Source organism: Oncorhynchus mykiss, chromosome 1 (genome assembly GCF_013265735.2).
Source record: "Oncorhynchus mykiss isolate Arlee chromosome 1, USDA_OmykA_1.1, whole genome shotgun sequence".
NCBI lineage: Eukaryota > Metazoa > Chordata > Actinopteri > Salmoniformes > Salmonidae > Oncorhynchus > Oncorhynchus mykiss.
Genome location: NC_048565.1, coordinates 55,113,497 through 55,141,305, shown reverse-complemented (window position 1 = coordinate 55,141,305; position 27,809 = coordinate 55,113,497). Strand labels below are relative to the sequence as shown.

General features: G+C 43.1%; 1 protein-coding gene across 3 annotated transcripts in view; it reads left to right on the top strand.

The window, feature by feature from the left end:
* The first annotated feature begins 13,035 nt into the window (after positions 1-13,035).
* LOC110525476 (LHFPL tetraspan subfamily member 3 protein) overlaps positions 13,036-27,809 on the top strand; it is a 56,692-nt gene continuing 41,918 nt past the window's right edge. For all 3 annotated transcript variants that reach the window (XR_002473762.2, XM_021605620.2, XM_021605612.2), the window contains exon 1: positions 13,036-14,723. Coding sequence is in view for 2 of the 3 variants with exons in the window: in XM_021605620.2 (XP_021461295.1) it covers positions 14,291-14,723 (433 nt within the window). In the remaining variant the exon portion in view is untranslated. The remainder of the gene's footprint in view (positions 14,724-27,809) is intronic.

Sequence of the window (27,809 nt, the reverse complement as noted above, 5' to 3'; positions counted from 1 at the left end):
CATCCAATCTTGTCTGGGCTCAGGGGGACTCTCATTTGTTTTTCAACAGGACAATGACCTAAAACACACCTCCAGGCTGTGTAAGGGCTATTTGACCAAGAAGAGTGATGGAGTGCTGCATCAGATGACCTGGCCTCCAAAATCACCCGACCTCAACCCAATTGAGATGGTTTGGGATGAGTTGGACTGCAGAGTGAAGGAAAAGCAGCCAACAAGTGCTCAGCATATGTGGGAACTCCTTCAAGACTGTTGGGGAAATATTTCTTAATGAAGCTGGTTGAGAGATTGTCAAGAGTGTGCAAAGCTGTTGTAAAAGCAAAGGGTGGCTACTTTGATGAAGAATCTCAAATATATTTTGATTTGTGTAACATTTTTTTGGTTACTCGGTTCGACTCCTACAGCAGTAGAGCAGCCCAGCCAAAGTAAGGAGGCAATGGCATTCTGCCATCTAGTGGCACAAAAATTAGGTTCAACCCTATACTCAGCACACATTTTGCTCACATCACTAGCCTTTTACCTTTTACTAAGAAATATATATATATATATATATATAACAATAATAACATGGTTATGCCATACCTATGCTAAATAGGGAGATGTAAAAGTATGTTTGGCCTCAAGCTTTGACTGGCTCCGTCAAATAAGATGAATATTACAACTGATATTTTCCTGGCTATTACTGAGCTGGCTCTCGCTCTACGAATATAGACTGAGTGAGCCCTCACTAACCTTCATAAATGACAGCCAGCGCTTTAGGGTTTAAAAACTCAAAAAGTATGTCAGTGTGAATTGAAGGGGCCCACAGTATGCTAATATTGCAACTGATAGAACTAGGAAGTATTCGAAAGAGGTATTCGCAAAGACCAACTACAGCCCCAAATTCCCTGGTTTGCTCTAAGGCAGAACATGCTGTACAAACAGTGAGAAACACAGACACGCACACTCATGCGCGCGCGCGCACGCACGCACGCACGCACGCACGCACACACTCAAACTATGCAAGGAGCCTCATTTGCACACCACCATGTATTATCAGTCTAATTCGAGTATTACTAACATAGCGACAGTAGTAAACATGGAATGTCAGAGATAACCAGAGAGGTTGAGAGAGGCTGAGGACACAGAGACAGAAGCCCCCACTTCCCAACAGGGAAGACAAAGATAGTAGTAACAGGCCTGTAGAGGACACTGACAGAAGGCCCCACTTCCCAACAGGGAAGACACAGATAGTAGTAACAGGCCTGGAGAGGACACAGAGACAGAGGGCCCCACTTCCCAACAGGCAAGACAAAGATAGTAGTAACAGGCCTGTAGAGGACACTGACATAAGGCCCAACTTCCCAATAGGGAAGACACAGATAGTAGTAACAGGTCTGGAGAGGACACAGAGTAGACATACGCTTCAAACCAGTCTGGGACATGATACCATGATCCTCTAACAGAGCTTCCGAATAGGCCTTGATATAACTCCACAACTACTATAGGGCATAATGAGATTACTCGTAACCCGATATGGGAACCTAGGGTTTACAATAAAACATGTAACTTTCCCACACTTCTCAAGTTTTCTGGAAACCCCAGTTGGAGGATTCAGGGATTTCCTGCATATTCTCTCTTGATGCTCTGAATCTTCCAAACAGGATTTCTGAAAAATATGGGAATTTGGGGAAATTTTGCAACCCTACTTTGAACCCGTTCTTGCCTCTGCTGGCCAGCTTTTAGCAGACGATCATCGTGACAGAACTATTCTAAACCAAGTTCAATCATAGATCTATAAAAACATTGAGGACTTAGTTGCAACTGACTTACAATAAACCCACTGGGCACACATTGGTTGAATCAACGTTGTTTCCATGTAATTTCAATTAAATTATGTTGACCCAATAGATGTTGAATTGGAATCTGTGCCCAATGGGAAGGCAGACTATTGACACACATCGATCTCACAGCCTCTTTTGACCAAACAAAGCAGACTATACAATTCCACAAAGACATGTCCCAAACTCCAATAGATACTGTAGCTCTCATAGCTCTTCACAAATGCCTGAGAAAGATTCAAGATTGACACACTCCAACAGTCAGCACAGTATCCATCCAACAGATTTTCATTGTGTTGATTTTGCCCCCTCTTCTGCTTTGGCTATTTTATCTTTTGTTTACTGCCGGGTTTATTATCCTCGAGTCGGGAGTGCACCACAACACACACACACAATACACCAAACTTTTGGCAGCCTCTCTGTATGATCCCCCAGTAACAGATGAAAGGAACCAGAGGGGGGAAATGCCAAAATGAACGACGGGGCTTAAGGAAATATGAAAACACTAGCTAATTACAATGAAATGACATAAGGATAAGAGGGAATGACAGTTACAGCCAGGGAAAGTGCCAGAGCCGGTATTGTCATGGTAAACAGTGTGTGAGAGAGTGGTTGTGGGTAGCAGTAGGGGTAGAGCATCTACAATAGAGCAGACACACACACACATATTGACACAGATGCGAGCGCACACACACACAAACACGGAGAGAGACAAGTATGCACACACACACAGAAAGAGTGGTTAGTTGTGGGACACAGTAGAGGTTACCTCTACAATAGGCCAGCTTGTTTTCAACAACAACAAGCCCGGAATGTCACTCACAACCCAACGTGTCAGTCTGTAGAACTTGAGTCTCTGGGGGGACAAACCATTTAGCATCAACAACAATAATACCAGACTCCTGTGTACCAAATACACTATTAGAAAAAGGGTTCCAAATGGGATCTTTGACTGTCCCCATAGGAGAACCCTTTTTGGTTTCAGGTAGAACATTTTTGGGTTCCATGTTGAATCCTTTGTGGAAATTGTTTTACATTGAACCCAAATGGGTTCTACCTGGAACCAAAAAGGGTTCTTCAAAGGGTTATCCAATAGGGACAGCCGAAGAACCATTTTAGGTTCTAGATCTTTCTTAGAGTGTAGACTATTATTTGCTGTGCATTCTCTTGAAAAACAAAAATACTCAATCACTTGAAAAACTTTATCCGCCTTCTAGGCTCCATTCTCTCAATTGTTGTTGATCACTCGTACTAAACCACATCTTTTAAATGTTTATTCACTGGACACACAGTATCAAAATAACTTACTGTCCATCTAGTATTTGAAACCAATGTCTTCTGTTTCGTACGTAGGCTCTTGAAGCGTGTGGGCAAAATGCTAAATCGACAAATTACCAAACCTAGAGAGTTCAATGACCATCACAGAGCTCTAAGAAGACAGGAATATTAGAACAATTCTTAGAACATGACTTAGAACAGAGAGCTCACCAACATCACCACAAACAACGAACAGGTACCAGTACATAAGATAAGAGACACAAGAAACCATCCATCTCCATTCACAACAACGCATGCATACACATACACACACAGAGAAAACAAAACAAACCTCCCCACGACCTCCCCATTATCTCTTTCCACCCAGGCATTCTCTCTCTGGCACTCCTACACACACATACATACACAGACACACACTGATTGTGTTCAGCAATACAGTACACTGCTACTGTGTTTTCAGTCAACAGTAGTGGATGTTTACTGGCTATCTTTCATCCCTTAATTAGTTGAGGCAGCTGCCCCCAAATCTCTCTCATCCTCTCCCAGCTATTCTTTCCCACCAACTCTCACAGGCACCATCTCTGTCCTCCTTTTTCTCTTTAATTCCTCCCCTCTCTTTCCCACCTCATCCCTGTCTCCAAAACCTGGGTTCAAATAGTATTTAGGGTAGCCTAGTGGTTAGGGGGTAGCCTAGTGGTTAGAGCTTTGGACTAGTAACCAGAAAGTTGCAAGTTCAAACCCCCGAGCTGACAAGGTACAAATCTGTCGTTCTGCCCCTGAACAGGCAGTTAACCCACTGTTCCTAGGCCATCATTGAAAATAAGAATTTGTTCTTAACTGACTTGCCTAGTTAAATAAAGGTAAAAAAAAAATAGAATTTGGAAGGTGAGATTAGTTTGCACTTTTGGAACTAGTTCATTGGTTCCATTGCTGCAGGCAAGCTCAAACAATCACAGCTTAAGTATTTAAAATATTTTGAATACTATTTGAACCCATGTATGCCTTCTGCATCGTTTGGTCCATTGGTCTGGCCCTGTCTGGGCCTAATGCCTGCGTCTCTGTCTGATTATGCCCCTTTCCTTCAAATTCCTTAAACCCTGTGTTGGCCAACCCTGCTCCAAGTCTTAGTAAGCTGCAGTGGGGAAATCGCAGAATAGCTGAATCAAGCCAGTGTCTTCAAGCCAAAACAACAGAGTACTACTGACACAGCGGCTCTCTCCAGGACCAGCCATGCTGGCAACAGAAAACATGGTTTACAGGTCTTTGTAGACCATGTCTATCTGTTTGAACATATTGCCACTGTACATTCATTTAAACTATGGCCACTGACTACAATAAAGTGCTACACCTAAGATGTGCTGTTTTGCCTTTTTCTGAAGCTCAGTTGGCAGAGCATGGTGCCTGCAATGTCAGAATAGTGAGTTTGATTCCTAGAGCAGCCATACATAAAAGGTATGAATGAATGCTGTAAGTTGCTTTGGATAAAAACATTTGTTAAATATGATATGATATATTAACACTTCTGTTAGTTAGCTGTGGATGAAAATGTGTCCAAATAATAATCAAATAACCCAGGGATGTTCTCTATCTATTGGATCCAGATAAGCATGATAAGATGACATCTCTTTCACTGGCTCTTACTCTAGAACCCTCAAATTCACATCTGGACCTAGAAGCCAGTTCCACAGACCCCCCCCCCCTTCATTCTACCCTCTAAGAAGCAGTGGAGGACGGCTCATAATAATGTCTGGAAGGGTGCTAATAAAATGACATCAAACACATGGAAACCATGTTTTTGATACCATTCCACATATTCCGCTCCTGCCATTACCACAAGCCCATTCTCTCCAATTAAGGTGTCAGCAACCTCTTGTCCTAGCAGGTACTGATTTAGACCATGGACAACAGGTGGGTGCAATTAATTGTCAAGTAGAACAGAAATACAGCGGTACTCCCAGACCTTGTAGAGAAAGATTTGAATATCCCTGCTCTAAAAATTCTCCAAAATTGAGATACTGTATTTACGGCTCTGTCTAGTGTGAGTTTGTATTGACCCCTGCTGGCCAACTAGAATACTGCATGTCAATGGAGGCTTTATAACAAGTGCAACAGGGCCATCTACAGGCTGGATTAATAGGTGCATCATTCCCGGCAGACAGACAGACTTGTTACTTCCCTTATGCACTACGCTTTTCCGGGTGCTTACAGTACCACAGGTCAATATACCAGTCTAACAGTTCATTTCCACATAACTCATTGGGGGCATTGAAACAACAGAGCCCCATTAATGTTCAATGCAGGGAAGTGAAGTGGACCGGGGGACCATTGGGTGAGGGGCATAAGGGCAGGGTCGTGTGAACAGGGAAGGAACAAAGTTGGGGAAAGCTGAACTTCATGCAAATAAATAAAAGCAATGTCCATGTCTTCCAAGAATAACATGCTGACCAGACCGCCCAAGTTGAGTGCACATATACAGTGCCTTGCGAAAGTATTCGGACCCCTTGAACTTTGCGACCTTTTGCCACATTTCAGGCTTCAAACATAAAGATATAAAACTGTATTTTTTTTGTGAAGAATCAACAACAAGTGGGACACAATCATGAAGTGGAACAACATTTATTGGATATTTCAACATTTTTAACAAATCAAAAACTGAAAAATTGGGCGTGCAAAATTATTCAGCCCCTTTACTTTCAGTGCAGCAAACTCTCTCCAGAAGTTCAGTGAGGAGCTCTGAATGATCCAATGTTGACCTAAATGACTAATGATGATAAATACAATCCACCTGTGTGTAATCAAGTCTCCGTATAAATGCACCTGCACTGTGATAGTCTCAGAGGTCCGTTAAAAGCGCAGAGAGCATCATGAAGAACAAGGAACACACCAGGCAGGTCCGAGATACTGTTGTGAAGAAGTTTAAAGCCGGATTTGGATACAAAAATATTTCCCAAGCTTTAAACATCCCAAGGAGCACTGTGCAAGCGATAATATTGAAATGGAAGGAGTATCAGACCACTGCAAATCTACCAAGACCTGGCCGTCCCTCTAAACTTTCAGCTCATACAAGGAGAAGACTGATCAGAGATGCAGCCAAGAGGCCCATGATCACTCTGGATGAACTGCAGAGATCTACAGCTGAGGTGGGAGACTCTGTCCATAGGACAACAATCAGTCGTATGTTAGAATGGCCAAGTCAAAGTCCAGACCTGATTCCAATCGAGAATCTGTGGAAAGAACTGAAAACTGCTGTTCACAAATGCTCTCCATCCAACCTCACTGAGCTCGAGCTGTTTTGCAAGGAGGAATGGGAAAAATTTTCAGTCTCTGGATGTGCAAAACTGATACATACCCCAAGCGACTTACAGCTGTAATCGCAGCAAAAGGTGGCGCTACAAAGTATTAACTTAAGGGGGCTGAATAATTTTGCACGCCCAATTTTTCAGTTTTTGATTTGTTAAAAAAGTTTGAAATATCCAATAAATGTCGTTCCACTTCATGATTGTGTCCCACTTGATGATTCTTCACAAAAAAATACAGTTTTATATCTTTATGTTTGAAGCCTGAAATGTGGAAAAAGGTCGCAAAGTTCAAGGGGGCTGAATACTTTCGCAAGGCACTGTATGTTATTCAATCATCTCATCCAAACTGCTTGCTGGCGTCTGCGTAGTCAGGCGCCAAAACAGAACTTGACGCGCTGCAAGTCCCACCTCTCCCATCTACTCATTGTTTTTTACAAGCATATACCCACATGGGTGATTGAAAGATGAACAAGGTCCACACTCCAGTCCCATTGGTGGCAGTAATACACCTTAAACTTGGTTGCCAACCGCCATTTAAAATCCATAGAAGAAGAAGAATAAACGAGGAGATACCAATCAAAGGAAGCCAAACAAAAACAAATAAGGTTATCCCCTTCATCAGTGGAAAGGTTGCCGTGGGTACAGAGCACATGATTCTGTGTGACCTAAAATTGGTCAAAACTTCAAAGATCCAGAAACATAAAGGACCATATGCACCTAAGGTAGAATCGCAACCCATGTTCATCTCCCAGGACAAAACAGCAAACTAGCTAAATGTCCATGAAATCTTAATGTGTTTCGACCTGTCCCCAAATTTATATAGTTGGTTCACAGTTGACCTTGGTATCACAACCGGTCATGCGCCAATTTTCTATATAAATCCACAAGAACATAGAGGAATAGCTGATTGGCAGTAGAGAGGCCAGGAGCATGAAAGAACAGAACAGCTGTTTCATTCCATTTGGATCAGTAGTGGGTCTATTCATGACAGTTTATAAGGTCTAGAACGGCCCAATAGCAGGGCTGTCTGGCTGTATTTTTACGTCTGATACTGAGATGCGCTGTCTGTTGCGGATCAGCATTCTCCCAAGTTGTATAATAATGTGGCCACATAGTGATTTTTTCCACATTTTGGAAAATGTTCTAAAATTGATTTTTTTTTAAACTATAACCCCAGCAATCCACACACAATATCAAACAATTACGAAGCAAAAACCATTTTTTATAAATGTTTGTACAGAAATACCTTATTTACATAAATATTTACATAAATATTCAGACCTTTTTCTATGACAAACGAAATTGAGCTCAGATGCATATTGTTTCCAATTGATCATCCTTGAGATGTTTCTACAACTTGATTGGAGTCCACTTGTGGTAAGTTGCATTGATTGGACATGATTTGGAAAGACACGTCTATATGAGGACCCACAGTTGACAGTACATGTCAGAGCAAAAATTAAGCCATGAGGTCCGAGACAGGATTTTGTCAAGGCACAGATCTTGGTCCCCAAGAACAGTGGCCAACACCTACATCATTATTAAATGAGGGTAGGTAGCAACATCTGCCACGCTGATCATCAACACTGGAGCTCCCCAGGGGTGCGTGCTCAGTCCATTCCTGTAGTCCCCGTTCACCCACGACTGCATGGCCAGGCACAACTCCAACGCCATCATTAAGTTTGCTGACGACACAACAGTGGTAGGCCTGATCACCGACAACGACGAGACAGCCTATAGGGATGAGGTCAAAAACCTGGCTGGGTGGTGCCAGAATAACAACGTAACCAAGACTAAGGAGATGATTGTGGACTACAGGAAAAGGAGCACCGAGCACATCCCCATTCTCATCGACGGGGCTGTAGTGGAGCAGTTTGAGAGCTTCAAATGCCTTGGTGTCCACATCAACAACAGACTAGATTGGTCCAAACACACCAAGACAGTCGTGAAGAGGGCACGACAAAGCCTATTGCCCCTGAGGAAACTAAAAATATTTGGCATGGGTCCTGAGATCCTCAAAAGGCTCTACAGCTGCTACATCAAGAGCATCCTGACCGGTTGCATTAGTCAGGATGCTCTTGATGCCTGGTACGGCAATTGCTCGGCCTCCGACCGCTAGGCACTTCAAAGGGTAGTGCGTACGGCCCAGTACATCACTGGGGCAAAGCTGCCTGCCATCCAGGACCTCTACACCAGGCGGTGTCAGAGGAAGGCCCTAAAAATGGTCAAAGACCCCAGCCACCCCAGTCATAGACTGTTCTCTCTACTACCGCATGGCACGCGGTACTGGAGTGCCAACTCTAGGACAAAAAGGCTTCTCAACAGTTTTTACCCCCAAGCCATTAGACTCCTGAACAGGTAACTAAATGGTTACCCCGGGCTATTTGCATTGTGTGCCCCTCAACCCCTCTTTTACTCTGCTGCTACTCTCTGTTTATCTTATATGCATAGTCACTTTAACTATACATTCATGTACATACTACCTAAATTGGCCCGACCAACCAGTGCTCCGGCACATTGGCTAACTGGGTTATCTGCATTGTGTCCCACCACCCGCCAACCACTCTTTTTACGCTTCTGCTACGCTCTGTTCATCATATATGCATAGTCACTTTAACGATACCTACATGTACATACTACCTCAATAAGCCTGACTAACAGACGTCTGTATATAGCCTTACTACTCTTTTTTCAAATGTCTTTTTACTGTTGTTTTATTTCTTTACTTACCTACCTACACACACACACACACACACACACACCTTTTGTTCCGCACCATTGGTTAGAGCCTGAGAGTAAGCATTTCACTGTAACACCTGTTGTATTCGGCGCACGTGAAAAATAAACTTTGATTTGATTCGATTTGAAATGGAAGAAGTTTGGAACCACCAAGACTCTTCCCGGCCAAACTGAGTAATCAGTGTAGAAAAGCCTAGGTCAGGGAGTTGACCAAGAATCCGATGGTAACTCTGACAGAGCTCCAGAGTTCCTCTGTGGAGTTGGGAGAACCTTCCATGAGGATAACCATCTTTGCAGCACTCCACTAATCAGGCCTTTATGGTAGAGTGGCAAGACGGAAGCCACTTCTCAGTAAAAGGCACAGACAGCCCGCTTGGAGTTTGCCAAAAGGGACCAAAAGGACTCTCAGACCATAAGAAACAGAAACAAGATTCTCTGGTCTGATATGAAACCAAGATTGAACTCTTTAGACTGAATGCCAAGTGTCACGTCTGAAGGAAACCTAGCACCATCCCTACAGTGAAGCATGGTGGTGGCAGCATCATGCTGTGGGGATGTTTTTCAGAGGCAGGGTCTAGTCAGGATCGAGGTAAAGATGAACAGAGCAAAATACAGAGAGATCCTTGATGAAAAAAACCTGCTCCAGAGCGCTCAGGACCTTAGACTGAGGTGAAGGTTCACCTTCCAAATGGACAATGACCCTAAGCACACAGCCAAGATAATGCAGGAGTGGCTTCAGGACAAGTCTCTGAATGTCCTTGAGTGGTCCATCCAGAGCCCGGACTTGAACCCGATCTAACATATCTGGAGAGACCTAAAAATAGCGGTGCAGCGACGCTCCCCATCCAACCTGACAGAGTTTGAGAGGATCTCCAGAGAATAATGGGAGAAACTCCCCAAATACAGGTGTGCCAAGCTTGTAGTGTCATACCCAAGAAGAATTGAGGCTGTAATGGCTGCCAAAAGTGCTTCAACAAAGTACTAAAGGGTCTGAATAATTATGTAAATGTAATATTTACGTTTTAATTTTTTTTTAGAAATGTGCCAACATTTCTAAAAACCTGCTTTGATTTGTCATTATGGGGTATTTATAGATTTTAGAATAAATCTAACGTAACAAAATGTGGAAAAAGTCAAAGGTTCTGAATACTTTCCGAAGGCACTGTAGGGCTATGTGCTCAGCAGGCCCAGTTAATCAGGAAACATTAACACGCAGTCTGCCTCTCTATTCCTCACACATCTAGAACCTAACACTTCAATATAGCCTAAATACTTGTCATTTAACTTTTTAAATGTTTTCTATGTTTTGTGTGGCGTAAACACAACCAGTCAAAGTTATAATCTGATTAGGGCACTTCAAAAGTCTCCTGTAAGCTACCTGTGCATGTTGGTCCACTCCACTCTGATATTATTCCAGCATCCAAACTGTGCCCCGGCCACTGATGAATGGAAAGAGACATCTGTTACAAAACAACAAATAGTTGAATGACCTAAGAAGTTGTCTGGCCAAGCCTTTGATACTGAGTACAAAGTAGGGAGGGATATATTTTGTAGGGAGGGATATAGTTTGTTGAGATTGACATACTGTTTTTGATTGTGGTGTTGAAAACGCAAACTATGACGTTGAAGCGCCCGAATTTGGTAATCGGTATGCAGTTATGCTTTGCTTATTGGCACAGAAACCTGTTGGTAGAAAATATTGGTAGCATACATTTTATATAATTATAAATATAGCATCAAAATGTTGAAAATCAAATTACCCCCCCTTCAGGCCTGTGCAATTTCAGTCCTCGGGGGCCTGATTGGTGTCACACTTTTCCACCATCCCTAGCAAACACAGCTGATTTAAACTAATTGGGTTCCAAACTGAAGGTCATGATTAGTTGATTATTGGAGTCAGGTGTGTTAGCTGGGGCTGGGGAAAAAGTGTGACACCAATCAGGCCCCCGAGGACTGGAGTTGCCCAGGCCTGCGCCTAGATGATAATTGTCTGCAGCTGGCTCTGATCGTAGTGTAATGAGACAGGCAGGGAGAGTGAGCTCGTCTGTGGTGGCTGGCGAACCCTCAATCTTCTGGCCCTGAGCCCTGCGTGGTATCGACTCTGCCACAAAAGCTTGCTGAAGTGGTAAAGTTGATATCCACGTTTATAAATACAGGGTTGCTACAGTTATTGTTATTTGTGGTGGTAATCCTTCTTTTTTAGTTAATTCAATGAGAGGGTAGGGTGTGTAATATTTTAGTTTGGTGTAACATGCCTTCCCAACCTGGACTAGGCCTACTGAAATGTTACATAAAAAAAACACAAAAGGATACTAGCCTACATAATGGTAAGACCGACAGATAAATTAATACATTCTTCTCAAGCCCCAGTAGGCCCATAGTTTTCCTTCCTTCCATGCCGACCCAGCCATTCAAAAGGTAAGATGAAGCTCTTACCATGTTGCCTCAGATCTGCTGAGGGTGTAGTAGGGGCTAGGGGTCTACAAGCAGTCTCCCCATTGCAGTCCTTTCACATAACTACTAGCTACTGTGTTGGTTTAGCACAATGGACAGCACCAACCTACATGGTTCTTCACTCAGCACCATGGATAACGGCAATCATGTGGATGAAACTTCAAACTTGTAAACTGAACCAAATCTGTATGTTACTGCATATGTGCAAACCTTAAACACTGTGTGCATGGGATACTGTGAAAATATTAGACATGTATGTGAGTTCATCTACCATTATGTATATTAGGCTATGAATTTATAATTCATTTTGAAGAACAAAGTAGCAGTCATCCAATCACTATGTGGCCACAGATAAATCATATCTTTGAATGCCAGCACTCAGCGGTGGACTTACCATTAGGCAGAAGAGGCCTCAGGCCTCACATCACCAAGGGGCCTTGTGAACTGGGCATAATTTAAAAAGAGAATAGTAATCCATTTTTATGTCTGTTTTCATTTTAGGAAATGGGTAAATGGGTGTGAGGTGACTCTGTTTCCTCAATGGCGCCAACACACTTGGTTGTCCTTCCTTATCCTTATCTATACTGAACAAAAATATTCATGCAAAATGCAACAGTTACTGTTTATAAAATTACATCAGTCAATTTAAATAAATTCATTAGGCCCTAATCTAGGGATTTGACATGACAAGTCAGGGGCGCAGCCATGGATGGGGCTGGGAGGTCATAGGCCCACCCACTGGGGAGCAAGACCCAGCCAATCAGAATATGTTTTTCACCACAAAAGGTCTTTATTGCAGACAGAAATACTCCTCAGTTTCACCAGCTGTCCCGGTGGCTGATCTAAGACGATCCCGAGGGTGAAGAAACCGGATGTGGAGATATTGGGCTGGTGTGGTTACACGTGGTCTGCAGTTTTGAGGCCGGTTTGGACGTACTGTCAAATTATCTAAAATGATGTTGGTGGTGGCTTATGGTAGACAAATTAACATTCAATTATCTGGCAACAGCTCTGGTGGACATTCCTGCAGTCAGCATGCCAATTGCAAGCTCCCTTCAAAACTTGAGCCACCCGTGGCATGGTGTTGTGTGACAAAACTGCACATTTTAGAGTGGCCTTATCCCCAGCACAAGGTGTGCATGTGTAATGATCATGCTGTTTAATCACCTTATTGATATGCCACACCTGTCAGATGGATGGATTATCTTGGCAAAGGATAAATGCTCACTAACAGGGATGTAAACAAATTTGTGCACAACATTTGAGATAAATAAGCTTTTTGTGCATATAGAACATTTCTGGAACCTTTTATTTCAGCTCTTAAAACATGGGAACAACACTCTACATGTTGTGTATATATGTTTTGTTCAGTATACAAGACATATTGCCCCCCCGCCCCTGTTAAGAACACAGCAGCAGCGGTCTACCATTTTGGAAGGAGACAGGGGGAGGCGCGCCGCGTGCACTAACCAAACCGGGCCAGTGCAACTGAATCTGTCTGTGAGGGACAATTTACCCCCGACCGAGCCGCGTGAGCAAAACGATTCCGCGATTATTGTATAGGCTCCATTTCGACAAATGAACGGCTCAGATCATCTGATTGCATTGATTTAGGAGGGATTGTCATCCGGAAGCTATTCCGTAGCCTAGCCTACAGAGGGTAGCCTACCAGAGCTAGAGTGGATTGTGATGCGTCAGTGTGTTTGACGGCTTTTCACGTAGGCTATATGTACCTTTGAAGATAGTGCTGAGAATGTAACAGCCTATATTAAACCAGCTCATGGGACAGACAAACACAGAGTTGTTATAGATTGAGAGAACTGAGCACCGTCAGCGCTGACACGCTCATCACTGTCGGCTTCCTCTGGTGTGGGTATTGAATCGTGTCTCTCTCTTTTCTCTCATCCTTCTTCCGGCATCACTGACGGAGGCTGCTGATGCTGCCGTAGCTCGTGAAAAAAATCTCTGTAGCAACTACCTGGACTGGGCTGTGCGTTATCTATAGCCCGCTAGATGCTGTGAATTATCCCGCAGGATTGTGATTTGGGCTATACAAGAAGGAAGGCATCATAGACATTGCGTTTCGTTTGCTCCGGTTTGACACCGTCACTGTCGTTATCATTGCTTAGGAAAGAGCCATAGGCTATTGCAAAAAACTGCTGTTCTATTAGCTATTGGAAGGCCTTATTATTTGATATTGATTTGACTCTTAATTAAAATGAGTAATGTGTTATGGGTAATATCCGAATAACAATCTGATATTTGCTGTGTTAAGGAGGTATTCCGGAGGCATACAAGTGACATGTGCCAGAAGCGATGTCTGACAAACGGTTAGACGGCCATACATAGCCTATGAGAAAGGTGGGAGGGAATTATTTCTCATATAGGCTAGTTCAGGAGTCGCCACATTCTCAGAGTTATCATTTAGGTTAAATAAAGGCACAAGCTTGCAGATTAGCTTTTGGCTATTCAGTTTATGCGCCAGTATCGGGGTGCGACCTCGTGAGTTGAATATGCTTGCCAGATGTTGCCTTTGATGTGATTCATTCAGTTGCATGGGTGCATAGGCTACTTTGGGTTGCATTTATTATTGCTCAACTAATTAATTAGTCAGTGCCCCCCCTTTGCTCATATACCTACTTTAATAGGCTTACCTACTTCATAAGAATACCGGGACTGGGATACAACACAAACTGTGCTACAATGATACCCGGATCGGCTGCGTCGATGCTCCCATCAATGTCTTCGGAAGACATTAAACTATACCAGCATAACTATGTCCGCAACTCCCGTGCCATCGGACTCCTGTGGGCCATCTTCACCATCCTGTTCGCCATCTTGAACGTGGTGATTTTCAGCCAGCCCTATTGGATCGGGGACGGCGTGGACACCCCACAGGCCGGCTATTTCGGCCTCTTCCACTTCTGCACCGGCGACGGGATCCAGAGGGAGCTCGACTGCACAGGGACCTTCACTGAGTTCGCTCAGATTCCTTCCACCGCGTTCAAGGCCGCGTCGTTCTTCGTCGGGATGTCAATGATGCTGGTGATAGCTTGCATTGCTTCTTTCACTCTCTTCTTCCTGTTCTCCACCACCACCGTCTATAAGATCTGTGGCTGGATGCAGGGGGCCTCGGGTAAGTCAGTGAGTGCCGCTAGGTCAGCTTGTTTTTTGAGTAATGTCTTGGAAGTAGTCATAAACGTTCCACCTGCAAGGTTTGTGTAAAGCATTTTAGGTTAGCTATATGCCTACAAATGAACTGAATAGTATGTATTGTTAGCTTATCTGGCCTGGTTAAGTGATCAAAAGTTAACACATATGCATATTATTTCAGTGTCTTTCTATGCATGGAGCTAATCAAGTGTTAGGATTTCAGGTTTCATGTTAAGAAATAGACTAATGCGGACTGCCTGTGCACTGATACATTTTTGGTCCTACATTGTAACAATTCCAATGCATTAGGAAATAGCCATATGTCTATCCATCTATTATGTTTCCTATTAGGAGGGTATTCGGTTCTGCCGACTGTATGGTGGTAGGCAGGTGGTGCTAAAAAAACAGCAATACTGTTTTAATCCTGTCTGAAAAGAGTGCTGAAAACAGATATGTGATGTGGTACTGTCCATTGTGCTGAAAGGAGAGCTATGTAGATTGGTTAGGTATTGTGATTGGCGCTGTCCATGGTCCTGAAGGGACCTGTAGGGGTTGTTATGCTGTACTTTCGTCGGTTGACTCTGACCATGGTGCTGAATGGACAGCCATGTATACTGAACAAAAATATAAACACAACATGTAAAGTGTTGGTCCCATGTTTTGTGAGCTGAAATAAAAGTTCCCAGAATTTTGCCATACGCACAAAAGCTTATTTCTTTACAATTTTGTGCACAAATTTGTTTACATCCCTGTTAGTGAGCATTTATCCTTTGCCAAGATAATCCATCCACCGGAGGAGTGGCATATCAAGAAGTTGATTAAACAGCATGATCATTACATAGGTGCGCCTTGTGCTGGGGAAAATAAAAGGCTACTCTAAAATGTGCAGTATTGTCACACAACACCATGATGTCTCAAGTTTTGAGGGAGCCTGCAATTGGCATGCTGACTGCAGAAATGTCCACCAGAGCTGTTGCCAGATAATTGAATGTTCATGTCTCTACCATAAGCAATACAATGTTGTTTTAGAGAATTTGGCAGTACATTCAACCGGCCTCACAACTGCAGACCACGTGTAACCACACCAGCCCAGGAACATCTGGCTTCTTCACCTGCAGGATCGTCTGAGACCAGTCAACCGGACAGCTGATGAAACTGAGGAGTATTTCTCTCTGTAATGAAGCCCTTTTGTGGGGAAAACTCATTCTGATTGACTGGGCCTGGCTCCCATTTGGGTGGGCCTATACCCTCCCAAGCCCACCCATGGCTGCGCCCCTGCCCAGTCATGTGAAATCCATAGATTAGGGCCTAAGTTATTTATTTAAATTGACTGATTTCCTTATATGGACTGTAACTCAGTAAAGTCGTTGAAATCATTTAAATTATTGCATGTTGCGTTTATATTTTTGTTCAGTTTTGGTTGGTTAGCGGGTGGTTCTGCAGAGAGAAATAGACTGGTTAGAGCTGTCTTTGGTGCTAAATGGACAGCTATATGGGTTGCACCTGCAGTCATGTTATTGTCACAGGTGCATGCAGTTCAGAATACACTGAGTATACAAAATGTTAAGTAGACCTGTTTTTTCCATGACATGGACTGACCAGGTGAATCCAGGTGAAAGCTATGATCCCTTATTGATGTCACTTGTTCAATCCACTTCAATTAGTGTAGATGAAGGGGAGGAGACAGGTTAAAGAAGGATTTTTAAGGCTTGAGACAATTGAGACATGGATTGTGTACGGGTGCCATTCAGAGGGTGAATGGGCAAGACAAAACATTTAAGTGCCTTTGAACGGGGTATGGTAGTAGGTGCCAGGTGCATCAGTTTGAGTCAAGAACTGCATGGCTGCTGGGTTTCCTGGGCTATGGTCAAAAGTAGTACGCTGTATAAGAATTAGGGTAACATTTGGGACTCAACCTTAAATGGGATTGAACACCATCAACATACAGTATATTTACTTACTGTTTTTATGCTAATGTGAGATAATGCTAATGTGAAATAATGTTTTAGAACCTTCTAGTACATATTTTGTAAAATTCCTGGAATCTTCTTTCCTTCCTCTCCCATCAATCTAAACATGTAAATAAGCATTGCATCAAATGGTTCCTACTTTCTCTATCTCTGACCACATACACACTGAACACACACACCCAAACACACATACAATCCGAATGAGAAGGTGATTATTTGGAAGGAGTCCAGGTCTATAGTGTGTTATCTTGGTCTGAATAAAGGCAGCAATAAGCCAGTCTTAATGAGGGCACCACTGTGCTCGTGGTGCTGCAGTTAGAGAGATGAAAGAGACGAGGGAAACAAGCAGCCTTTTCAAACCAACAGGAAGCATAGGAGTCAACATGGGCCAGCGTCCCTGTGGAACACTTTCAACACCTTGTAGAGTCCTTGTAGATGTAGAATTAAGGCTGTTCTGCTGGCAAAAGGGAGGGGGGGGGGGGGCTGCAACTCAATATTAGGAAGGTGTTCCTAATGTTTGGTATACTCAATGTATGTGAGTGTGTCAGTTAAGTGTGTGAGTGAGCATATATCTATATCTCTGGATCTCAGAGGTGCACTTCTCTCTCTCGGTTTAAAACCTGGGGAAAGAGCTGCGAAAAGGCTTCATGCAAAACCAAGGAAATAGGTTGCAGCGTTAATGAAAGAGTAAAAACCACCAGGAGACAGAGGAGGAGAAGTAGGGTAGAGATTCTATTATAGCTACTCAAAATGTCTACCATTCATGTGTGTAGTGCACTCCATGCGTTTCCTAAAAAGGCGATGAGCGCATAAGTGCTCCTTTTCGGTCCCACTCACCACTACTCCCTTCCAAGGACTCAGTTCTCTACCTAGTCTTGAAAAGCCAACCCTAGGTAACTAGGGTCTAGTTTAAATGACACTCTTTTGGAATAGAGGAACTACATCCCTGCCTACGTCTTGCGATGTTGCGCCTCTGGGTTTAGGACCTCTGTGCTTTCTCCCTCTTTCTATCCCTCATTCTTTCTATCCCTCTCGGTCTCTGTCCTCTCTCCTCCCTCGCTTCCTCTATCATCAGATCCTGCCGCTCTCCTCCTTGCAGTCTGTACATTATGTGCTCCCTCTCTCGTTTTTCCTCTCTATCCACGCTCTCTCCCTCTTATCCTGAAGATCTCCACTTGGTGCACCAATTAACAGTGAAAGGCTTAACAAAGCCATCAGTGCCCTTAGAGGCAACCAGAGCGTGAGGTCAGTAATAATTTCTCCTCTACAAATTATGTTGTCATGTTTTGTACATTTTTATCTCCTTCCCTCTGTAGTTTTGGCTGTTGTTTTTCAGCCAGAACATTGAGAATAAGCTGTTGTTCCTGTAGTGAGAAACATGCACATTGAAAATGACTCATCTCTAATGCGCGTGACGAGGGAAGGCAGGTGTGTGTAAATGGTGGCAGGAGTGCGTAATGCAGGGCAGCCTGGTGCCCTCCAGCGCCAGGGGGGAAGAGCGGGAGCGGGCGTGACCGTACCCCCCCCGGCCCTCACTTGGCGAACCGGCTGAGACATGGGCGCTGGATAAGCCAGTTGGGGGTAAACTCCCCACAAACCGGCAGGGGAGTGGGAGCCTGGCGAGCCTGGCGAAAGTAGAGTGGTAATTCAATGGCTCAGACACTAGAGGTATGTGGCAGGGTCTACAGTCAATCGCGGACTACAAAAGGAAAACCAGCCCTGTCGCGGACCACGATGTCTTGCTCCCAGACAAACTAAACAACTTCTCACTTTGAGGACAACACAGTGCCAATGACACGGCCCGCTACCAAAACATGTGGGCTCTCCTTCACTGCAGCCAACGTGAGTAAAACATTTAAACATGTTAATCCTTGCAAGGCTGCCGGCCCAGACGAGATCCCCAGCAGTGTCCTCAGAGCATGCGCAGACCAGCTGGCTGGTGTGTTTATGGACATATTCAGTCAATCCTTATACCAGTCTGCTGTTCCCACATGCTTTCAAGTGGGCCACCATTGTTCCTGTTCCCAAGAAAGCGAAGGTAACTGAGCTAAATGACTATTGCCCCATAGCACTCACTTCCCTCATCATGAAGTGCTTTGAGAGACTAGTCAAGGACCATATCACCTCCACCCTACCTGACACCCTAGACCCACTCCAATTTGCTTATCGCCCCAATAGGTCCACAGACGACACAATCACAATCACACTGCACACTGCCCTAACCCGTCTGGACAAGAGGAATACCTATGTTTGAATGCTGTTCATCGACTACAGCTCAGCATTTAACACCATAGTACCTTCCAAACTCGTCATTAAGCTCGAGACCCTGGATCTCGACCCCGCCCTGTGCAACTGGGTCCTGGACTTCCTGACGGGCCACCCCCAGGTGGTGAGGGTAGGTAACAACATCTCTACCCCACTGATCCTCAACACTGGGGCCCCACAAGGGTGCGTTCTCAGCCCACTCCTGTACTCCCTGTTCACCCATGACTGCGTGGCCATGCACGCCTCCAACTCAATCATCAAGTTTGCAGACGACACTACAGTGGTGGCTTGATTGCCAACAATGACGAGACGGCCTACAGGGAAGAGGTGAGGGCCCTCGGAGTGTGGTGTCAGGAAAATAACCTGACACTCAATGTCAACAAAACAAAGGAGATGATTGTGGACTTCAGTAAACAGCAGAGGGAGCACCCCCCTATCCACATCGACGGGACAGTAGTGGAGAAAGTGGAAAGTTTTAAGTTCCTCTGCGTACAAATCACGGAGAAACTGAAAAGGTCCACCCAGACAGACAACATGGAGAAGAAGGTGCAGTGCCTCTTCAATCTCAGGAGGCTGAAGAAATGTGGCTTGTCACCAAAAACACTCACAAACTTTTACAGATGCGCAATTGAGAGCATCCTGTCGGGCTGTATCACCGCCTGGTACGGCAACTGCTTCAAACACAACCGTAAGGCTCTCCAGAGGGTAGTGAGGTCTGCACAACGCATCACCGGGGGAAAACTACCTGCCCTCCAGGACACCTACACCACCAGATGTCACAGGAAGGCCAAAAAGATCATCAAGGACAACAACCACCCGAGCCACTGGCTGTTCACCAAAGCTGGGACCGAGAGACTGAAAAACAGCTTCTAACTCAAGGCCATCAGACTGTTAAACAGCCATCATCGAGTGGCTGCTGCCAACATACTGACTCATCTCTAGCCACTTTAATAATGAAAAATGTATGTAATAAATGTATCACTAGCCACTTTAAACAATGCCACTTTATATAATGTTTACATGCCCTACATTACTCATCTCATATGTATATACTGTACTCGATACCATCTACTGCATCTTGCCTATGCCGTTCGGCCATTGCTCATTCATATATTTTTATGTGCATATTCTTATTCATTCCTTTATACTTGTGTGTATAATGTAGTTGTTGTAAAATTGTTAGGTTAGATTACTTGTTAGATATTACTGCATGGTCGGAACTAGAAGCACAAGCATTTTCCTACACTCGCATTAACATCTGCTAACCATGTGTATGTGACAAATCCAATTTGTCACAAGCCCAACGTGACCAACAAAACAAGATCTCATGGGCCGGCTGGGCGAACAAGACCTGACGATCCTGCTGAGGCCCGATGTGATATGGGCGCCTTCTGAGCCAACCGGGGCAAGGAAACCTCTTGATTCAGCTAGGGCGTGGAAGACCGAGGAGCTGGTTAGGCACCCCCGGTTACATCAGCGTCGACCCACCACCCTCCAGCGCCAGTGGATGGGGGGGAGTGGGCGTGACATCTACCAATCTCACACTGGTATAAAGGATTTGGAGACAGGCTCAGGAATACACAATAAGGGTTTTTAATACACCCAAAACAAACACTGGTGAACAGAATGAGTATCAGTGACAATCAAGACTGAGGAAGGATGGATCTATCAAGACTGAGGGAGGATGGATCTATCAAGACTAAGGGAGGATGGATCTATCAAGGCTTTCAATGGCCACATTTTGGGGATGACCAAATGCAAGAGAGTTTTGCAAAAACACCAAATGTATGTTTTTTTTGTAAGATTACAAAACAATAACTTTTTCATTGTATGTTTGTCATATTGGTTTTCACATTTGTACTAACCTCTGTGGTAACTTTAAGACAAATACACTTACAGCTTATGATACAAAAGGTGTAAAATAAATGCAAGTCTTATGTCCAGGGTGAATACATTTTTATTCATGTATATCAGACACACCACACCCCTTACAAAAAAGATTGCAGTTTTGAAACTGCAGTAAAGATGCAGTAAATACAGTTGACTGTGGCATTTTGGATGCAGTAATTGCAGAATTACTGCAGTGTACTGCACTTGACATTCAGTTATACTGCACTGTAACTGCAGTAATACTGGATTGTACTGCAGCTGTATTGCACTTTGACTGCAATCCTTTTCGTAAGGGACAGGTGTGTCGACTAAAATATATACAGTACCAGTCAAAAGTTTGGACACACCTACTTATTCAAAGGTTTTTCTTATGTTTTACAATTTTCTACATTGTAGAATAATAGTAAAAACATCAAAACTGTGAAATAACACATATGGAATCATGTAGTAACCAGAAAAGTGTTAAACAAATCTAAATATATTTTAGATTTTAGATTCTTCAAAGTAGCCACCCTTTGCCTTGATGACAGCTTTGCACACTTTAGGCATTCTCTCAACCAACAGTCTGAAGGAGTTTCCATATATGTTGAGCGCTTGTTGGCTTCTTATCCTTCACTCTGCGGTCCGAACTCCTCCCAAACCATCTCAATTGGGTTGAGTTCGGGTGATTGTGGAGGCCAGGTCATCTTATGCAGGACTCCATCACTCTTCTTCTTGGTCAAATAGCCCTTTTACAGCCTGGAGGTATATTTTGTCATTGTCATGTTGAAAAACAAATGATAGCCCCACTAAGCCCAAACGAGATGGGATGGTGTATCGCTGCAAAATGCTGTGGTAGCCATGCTGGTTAAGTGTAACTTTAATTCTAAATAAATCATTGACAGTGTCACCAGCAAAGTACCCCCTCACCATCACACCTCCTCCTCCGTGCTTCACGGTAGAAAATACACCCGCGGAAATCATCTGTTCACCTACTCTGCGTCTCTCAAAGACATGGTGGTTGGAACCAAAAATCTGTATATGTAATTCTGTGTGATTATGTAGTAAATAAATAATTACACCAAATGTTGTATTGCTGATTCAACTTGTTAGTCAGGGTTCGTGAAGATAACCAAGAATTTTACGACGTTCAGACTGAATAAGGTGCCGATTAATAATTGACTGCTATTGATATAAAAGATTACCAGGTCTTTAAGAGTTTATTCGGAAGACAACAACTCTATAAACATTCTTCCGTGGTGCCCTGACCTCCTAGTAATTACATTTTACATAATTAGTTTAATCGGGTAATATTAATTACAGAGAAATATTTTTTTTAAATAGTGTGTCATATCACTTAATCCGGCATAGCAAAGACGCGGCAACCATGAAGGCCTTATTCACACAGTCTCCTCTGAGCAGTTGAGATGTGTCTGTTATTTTAACTCTGTGAAGCATTTATTTGGGCTGCAATTTCTGAGGCTGGTAACTCTAATGAACTTATCCTCTGCAGCAGAGGTAACTCTAGGTCTTTCTTTCCTATGGTGATTCTCGTGAGAGCCAGTTTCATCATAGCACTTGATGGTTTTTGTGACTGCATTCGAAGAAACTTTCAAAGTTCTTGACATTTTCCGGAATGACTGACCTTCATGTCTTAAAGAAATGATTGACTGTCGTTTCTATTTGCTTATTTGAGAAGTTTTTGCCATAATATGGACTTGGTCTTCTACCAAATAAGGCTATCTTCTATTTTTATTGCCAAATGTAACTTGCAACATGACCTTAAATGAGACACAACCACATGGCTGTCTGGCTCACACACACACACACACACACACACACACACACACACACACACACACACACACCCATGCACACACATACCCTGCTTGCTTAAGTTTAATTGCACACCTAGGGATTTACTGTAGTGTTTGTTCCTGTTAGTGCTTTGGAGTGTGTGTGTTTGCATGTGCATCAAAGCCAACATTTGAGCGTTTGTATGTAATTCAATGAGAAACTTGGGCAGTAAATGTAAGGTTCCATGTCATTACATATGAGCCTCAGAAGAACCACTTCAAGCTAGCATTGGGGAGAGGGGAGGAATATAATCTCTACCATCACATCGTGAAGTGTTAAAGAGAAAAAATAAATGAGTGGTGATAAATTAAGGATAAAAAAAGATAAAGAAAAGAACGACATACAGACAATGCATGAAAATATGAGGTTGAGAATAGGATGATTCTCTCACTTTCTCTATATCTCGTTCTGCCTCTCTTTCCTTACCCCCCCCCCCCCCCCCCTCCCCGTCTCTCTCTGTGGCTCTTATTCTCACAGTCCATTAGCTTTACTGAGAGGATGTTACTGAAAGGAGCATTAAAGACCAGTGTGTGCATGCATTCCTGCATTGGAGTGTGTGAGTGTTTCAAAAAGCAGATCCCTGCACTGTAAAACTTTTCTGTAATTTCAACAGTAAAACACTGTCAAACAGTAAAATACAGTACATCTGTTTTACAACATTAATACTGTAGGTTGCACTGCATTATGGGTAAAATTCTGGAAAATAATGTTATTAACTGTAATTGGAAGCCTCCTGTAAAAATGTCTCTAACATACTGTATTTATTTAAAGTAATAGCTTAGGCCTACTGTAGATTCAAATGATCAGTTATTATGACCTTGTGCTGTCGGGTGAGATGAATCTCAGACTATTTTAGTAAATCTTCTTGAAGCAGCTGTGAAGTGGAAGACTATTTTTAGCAGCCGCTGGGTAGGTACCTTGACTTGTTTATAATTATCTTTATTGCTAGCCAATGTTGAATTTATTTTCTTAGCTAACCTAACTAGCTAGCTAGTTAGCTCAAGTTGACACAAGCCATTTCAGTCTGTTCTGTTCTTGCTGTACAACCTAGAAAAATATCACCTAGATAATAATTGACAGGTATGTTTTCACCAATACTACAGACAAATTGGCTTGATTCTAGCAGTCCAAAAGATATGACCAGTACTCTTTTCACTACTTTAAAACATTGCAACATCCCTGTCAATTTACAGCAGGGATGCAGGGATGTTGTAATGTGTTGTAATATGTAATGTGTTGTAATGTGTTATTACAGTTATTACAGGAAAATAGTACTGTTAAATATATTACTGCATCTCTGCTGTAAAGCCAATTTACAGTATTATACTGGCAACTCACGTGCCAGTATAATGCTGTAAATTTACAGCGAAAAGTTAGTTGACTAGCTGACTCTGGATCAGTGGAGTGAGTCATCCTCAGCAGTTCCTCTGAGAGAGACAACCTGTTAAATGTAATATCAAAATGTAGATTTACACCTATTACGAGCGGGCCATGAACAATACATAGTAATGCTTATATTGCCAGAAAGAGTAAAACCTCACCTTTCTCTATAAAAATAGTCACTTTTGAGGACACAAGATCAAGTATATAGTACAAATATGAGAAAAAGATTAAAGAAAGAATTGACATTCCACAAACGTGGGGGAATAGGGTTTGAAATTATTGAAATGCCTTCTGAATATATTAACAATCAAATTCTAAACAACTTACGATTGTATTTCACCTTTCTTATACTGTTACTGTAAAAGAACTTCAGCTTTAAGCACAAGGGGATTTTGTCCCTCTGATCAGCAAGAAAAGGTAGTTTTGTTTCAATTCGACACAATTCTGTTGTATTTCTTTCATGTTGAGAGCTCGAAATCCATCTGAGAATATAACAGCAAGATGGGTTTGTGTTTGCTGCAATCACTAGGGTCTTCCGTTTCATATGTCGTATTGTAAGCGGGACTGCGAGGTTCATAGCCAGGGGAAATCGGTTCTTTGTCTAGATAGGGCAGAAAATGTGACATTTCGCTCCCTATGCAAATTAGGTGTCAGATTTCACATACTGCATTTCAGATAAGAGTGGAAAGCGGCATGCGAGCGGGTCCAAAGCTATCACGGAGGGCACAGCAATTGATGTTGCGCTGTTCACAGAGCGCTCTGTACGTAAATATGTTGGTCGGAACCGTTCCAGAACCGCTGAAAGTGAATGGAGACTTTCCTGAGTAGATGACTTCACACCCCCAGTGGGATAGATGTATTTAATGTAGATAGTACACAACACTCCCCTGTTGTTTCACTGTCTACATTTCTTTCTTGTGTCTACTGTCTACAGACAGCTAGACACTAATGGAGCTTCAGTGCCATGAAGTGTTAGTTAACCATGAAACACAAGAGAGAAAGGGGGTGGGGGGGGTAAGAGAGGAGAGACAGACAGAGAAAGAGAAGGGGGTAATGCAATATAGATAGTACTAGAGAGAGGGAGGTGTAGGGAGATAGTGCTCCAGAGATAATTTTTATATCACCAGATTGAGTTGATGATGCGGCAGTGGTAGGTGTGTAGTGTGTAAGTGTGTGTGTATGTGTGTGAATGTCTGTGTGTGTGTGTGTGTGTGTGAATGTGCAGATGGTAGTGTTGTGCCTCCAGTAGATTTGATTGAAAAGGGTTTAGGGTTCAGGACAGACAGTTTCAGGCAGCGCTAGCTAAGAAGGAACACCCCCTGAGAATACAGATTGCTTGTGCATTTTCCCAAACCTCTCCTCTCCTCTCCTCTCCTCTCCTCTCCTCTCACTCAGTGCTTCAATCTCCTACTTGAGCAGGGGCATTGTGTGTTTTAGATGTGGGCTGACTGGGCTCTGTCCTCAGAGTAGCTCTCACTGCTGCAGTTTCATTGTACGTATAGCTTCAAAACTTCTCCTTCACCTGTGTCTGTGTCTCACTTCTAATTCATGATCAAAAGGAGCCGAAACACAAAGCATGAGAGCAAATCTGCATTCTATATTATTCAACTAGTGAATAATATGGTGAATCTATGGCTCAGTGGTATGTTACATACAGTAGATATGCAACAACTAAAGTTAATTTGATCACTTTTGTCACTAAAATGTTTCCGGTGCATCAGGAAGAATGTAGAATGGCGCCGGAGGGAATGATTGATGTTTTACGTGCTCCTAACTAACTGTATAATTTGTTTTTCCGCATTGTTTTTAAACTTATTTTGTACATAATGTTGCTGCTTCTGTCTCTTATGACCGAAATTAACCTCTGGCAATTACCCACCTCAAACTGGAAGAAGGATTTTTATTTAAGGACTCGAAGGATATACTGCTTTCTCCAGAATGGGCCCAAATCCCCATAATTTGCGTGAAGAAAAGACAAAGAAAAAGGGGGCTGAGGTCGGACTGCCTTCTGAGAATTCTTTAGAGAGTGAATAAACTCCCACTGCCATCCGTTCTATTGGCCAACGTGTAATCATTGGAAAATAAAATGGATGACCTATGATCAAGATTATACTACCAACGGGACATTAAAAACTGTAATATCTTATGTTTCAACCGACTCGTGGCTGAACGACGATGTGTATAATATAGAGCCGGCGGGATTGTCCATGCACCAGCAGGACAGAGAAGCTATGTCTGGTAAGACGAGGGGTGGGGTTGTGTATCTATTTGTCAATAACAGCTGGTGGGCGATGTCTAATATTAAAGAAGGCTCAAGGTATTTGTATTTATTATGGATCCCATTACTCTTCCTGGGGTCCAGCAAAATTAATGCAGTTTATGAAATGTTAAAAACATTACAATACATTCACAGATTTCACAACACACTGTGTGCCCTCAGGCCCCAACTCCACCACATATCTACAGTACTAAATCCATGTGAATGTTACCTTGTGTGTGTGTATGCATGTGTCTGTGCCAATGTTTGTGTTGCTTCACAGTCCCATAAGGTCTTTCTTATCTGTTTTTAAAATCTAATTTTACTGCTTGGGTCAGTTACTTAATGTGGAATAGAGTTCCATGTAGTCATGGCTCTATGTAGTACTGTGTGCCTCCCATAGTCTGTTTTGGACTTGGGGACTGTGAAGAGATCTTTTGTGACGTATGCATGTGTGTCCAAGCTGTGTGCCAGTAGTTGAGACAGACAGCTCGGTGCATTCAACATGTCAATAGCTCTCATAAGTAATGCTTCCTTGAGGTAGAATACCTCATGATAAGCTGTAGACCAAACTATCTATCAAGAGAGTTCTCATCTATATTATTCAAAGCCATCTATTTACCACCACCAACCTATGCTGGCACTAAGACCACACTCAATCAGCTGTATAAGGCTATAAGCAAACAAGAAAATGCTCATCCAGAAGTGGCGCTCCTAGTGGCTGGGGACTTTAATGCAGGCAAACTTCTCAATTTTACCTAATTTCTACCATGTGCAACCAGAAGGAAAAAAAACTCTAGACCACCTTTATTCCGCACACAGAGATGCGTACAAAGCTCTACCCGCCCTCCATTTGGCAAATCTGACCATCATTTTATCCTCCTGATTCCTGCGTACAAGAAAAAAATAAAGCAGGAATTGTGTGACAGGAAGCAGTGACTCGCTCAATACGGAAGTGGTCAGATAACGCGGATGCTACGCTACAGAACTGTTTTGCTAACACAGACTGGAATATGTTCTGGGTTTCATCACATCGCATTGAGGAGTACACCACCTCAGTCATCGGCTTCATCAATAAGTGCATCGACAACGTCGCCCCCACAGTGACCGTACGTACATATCCCAACCAGAAGCAATAGATTACAGGCAACATCCGCATTGAGCTAAAGGCTAGAGCTGCCTCTTTCAAGGAGCGGGGCTCTAAATCCGGATGTTTATAAGAAATCCCGCTATGTCCTCAGACGACCATCAAACAAGCAAAGTGTCAATACAGAATTAAGATTGAATCCTACTACAACGGCTCTGACACTCGTTGGATGTGGCAGGGCCTGAAAAATATTACAGATTGCAAAGGGAAACCCAGCTCCAAGCTGCCCAGTGACGCGAGCCTACCAAACTAGCGAAATGCCTTTTATGCTTGCTTCGAGGCAAGCAACACTGAAGCATGCATGAGAGCACCAGTGGTTCT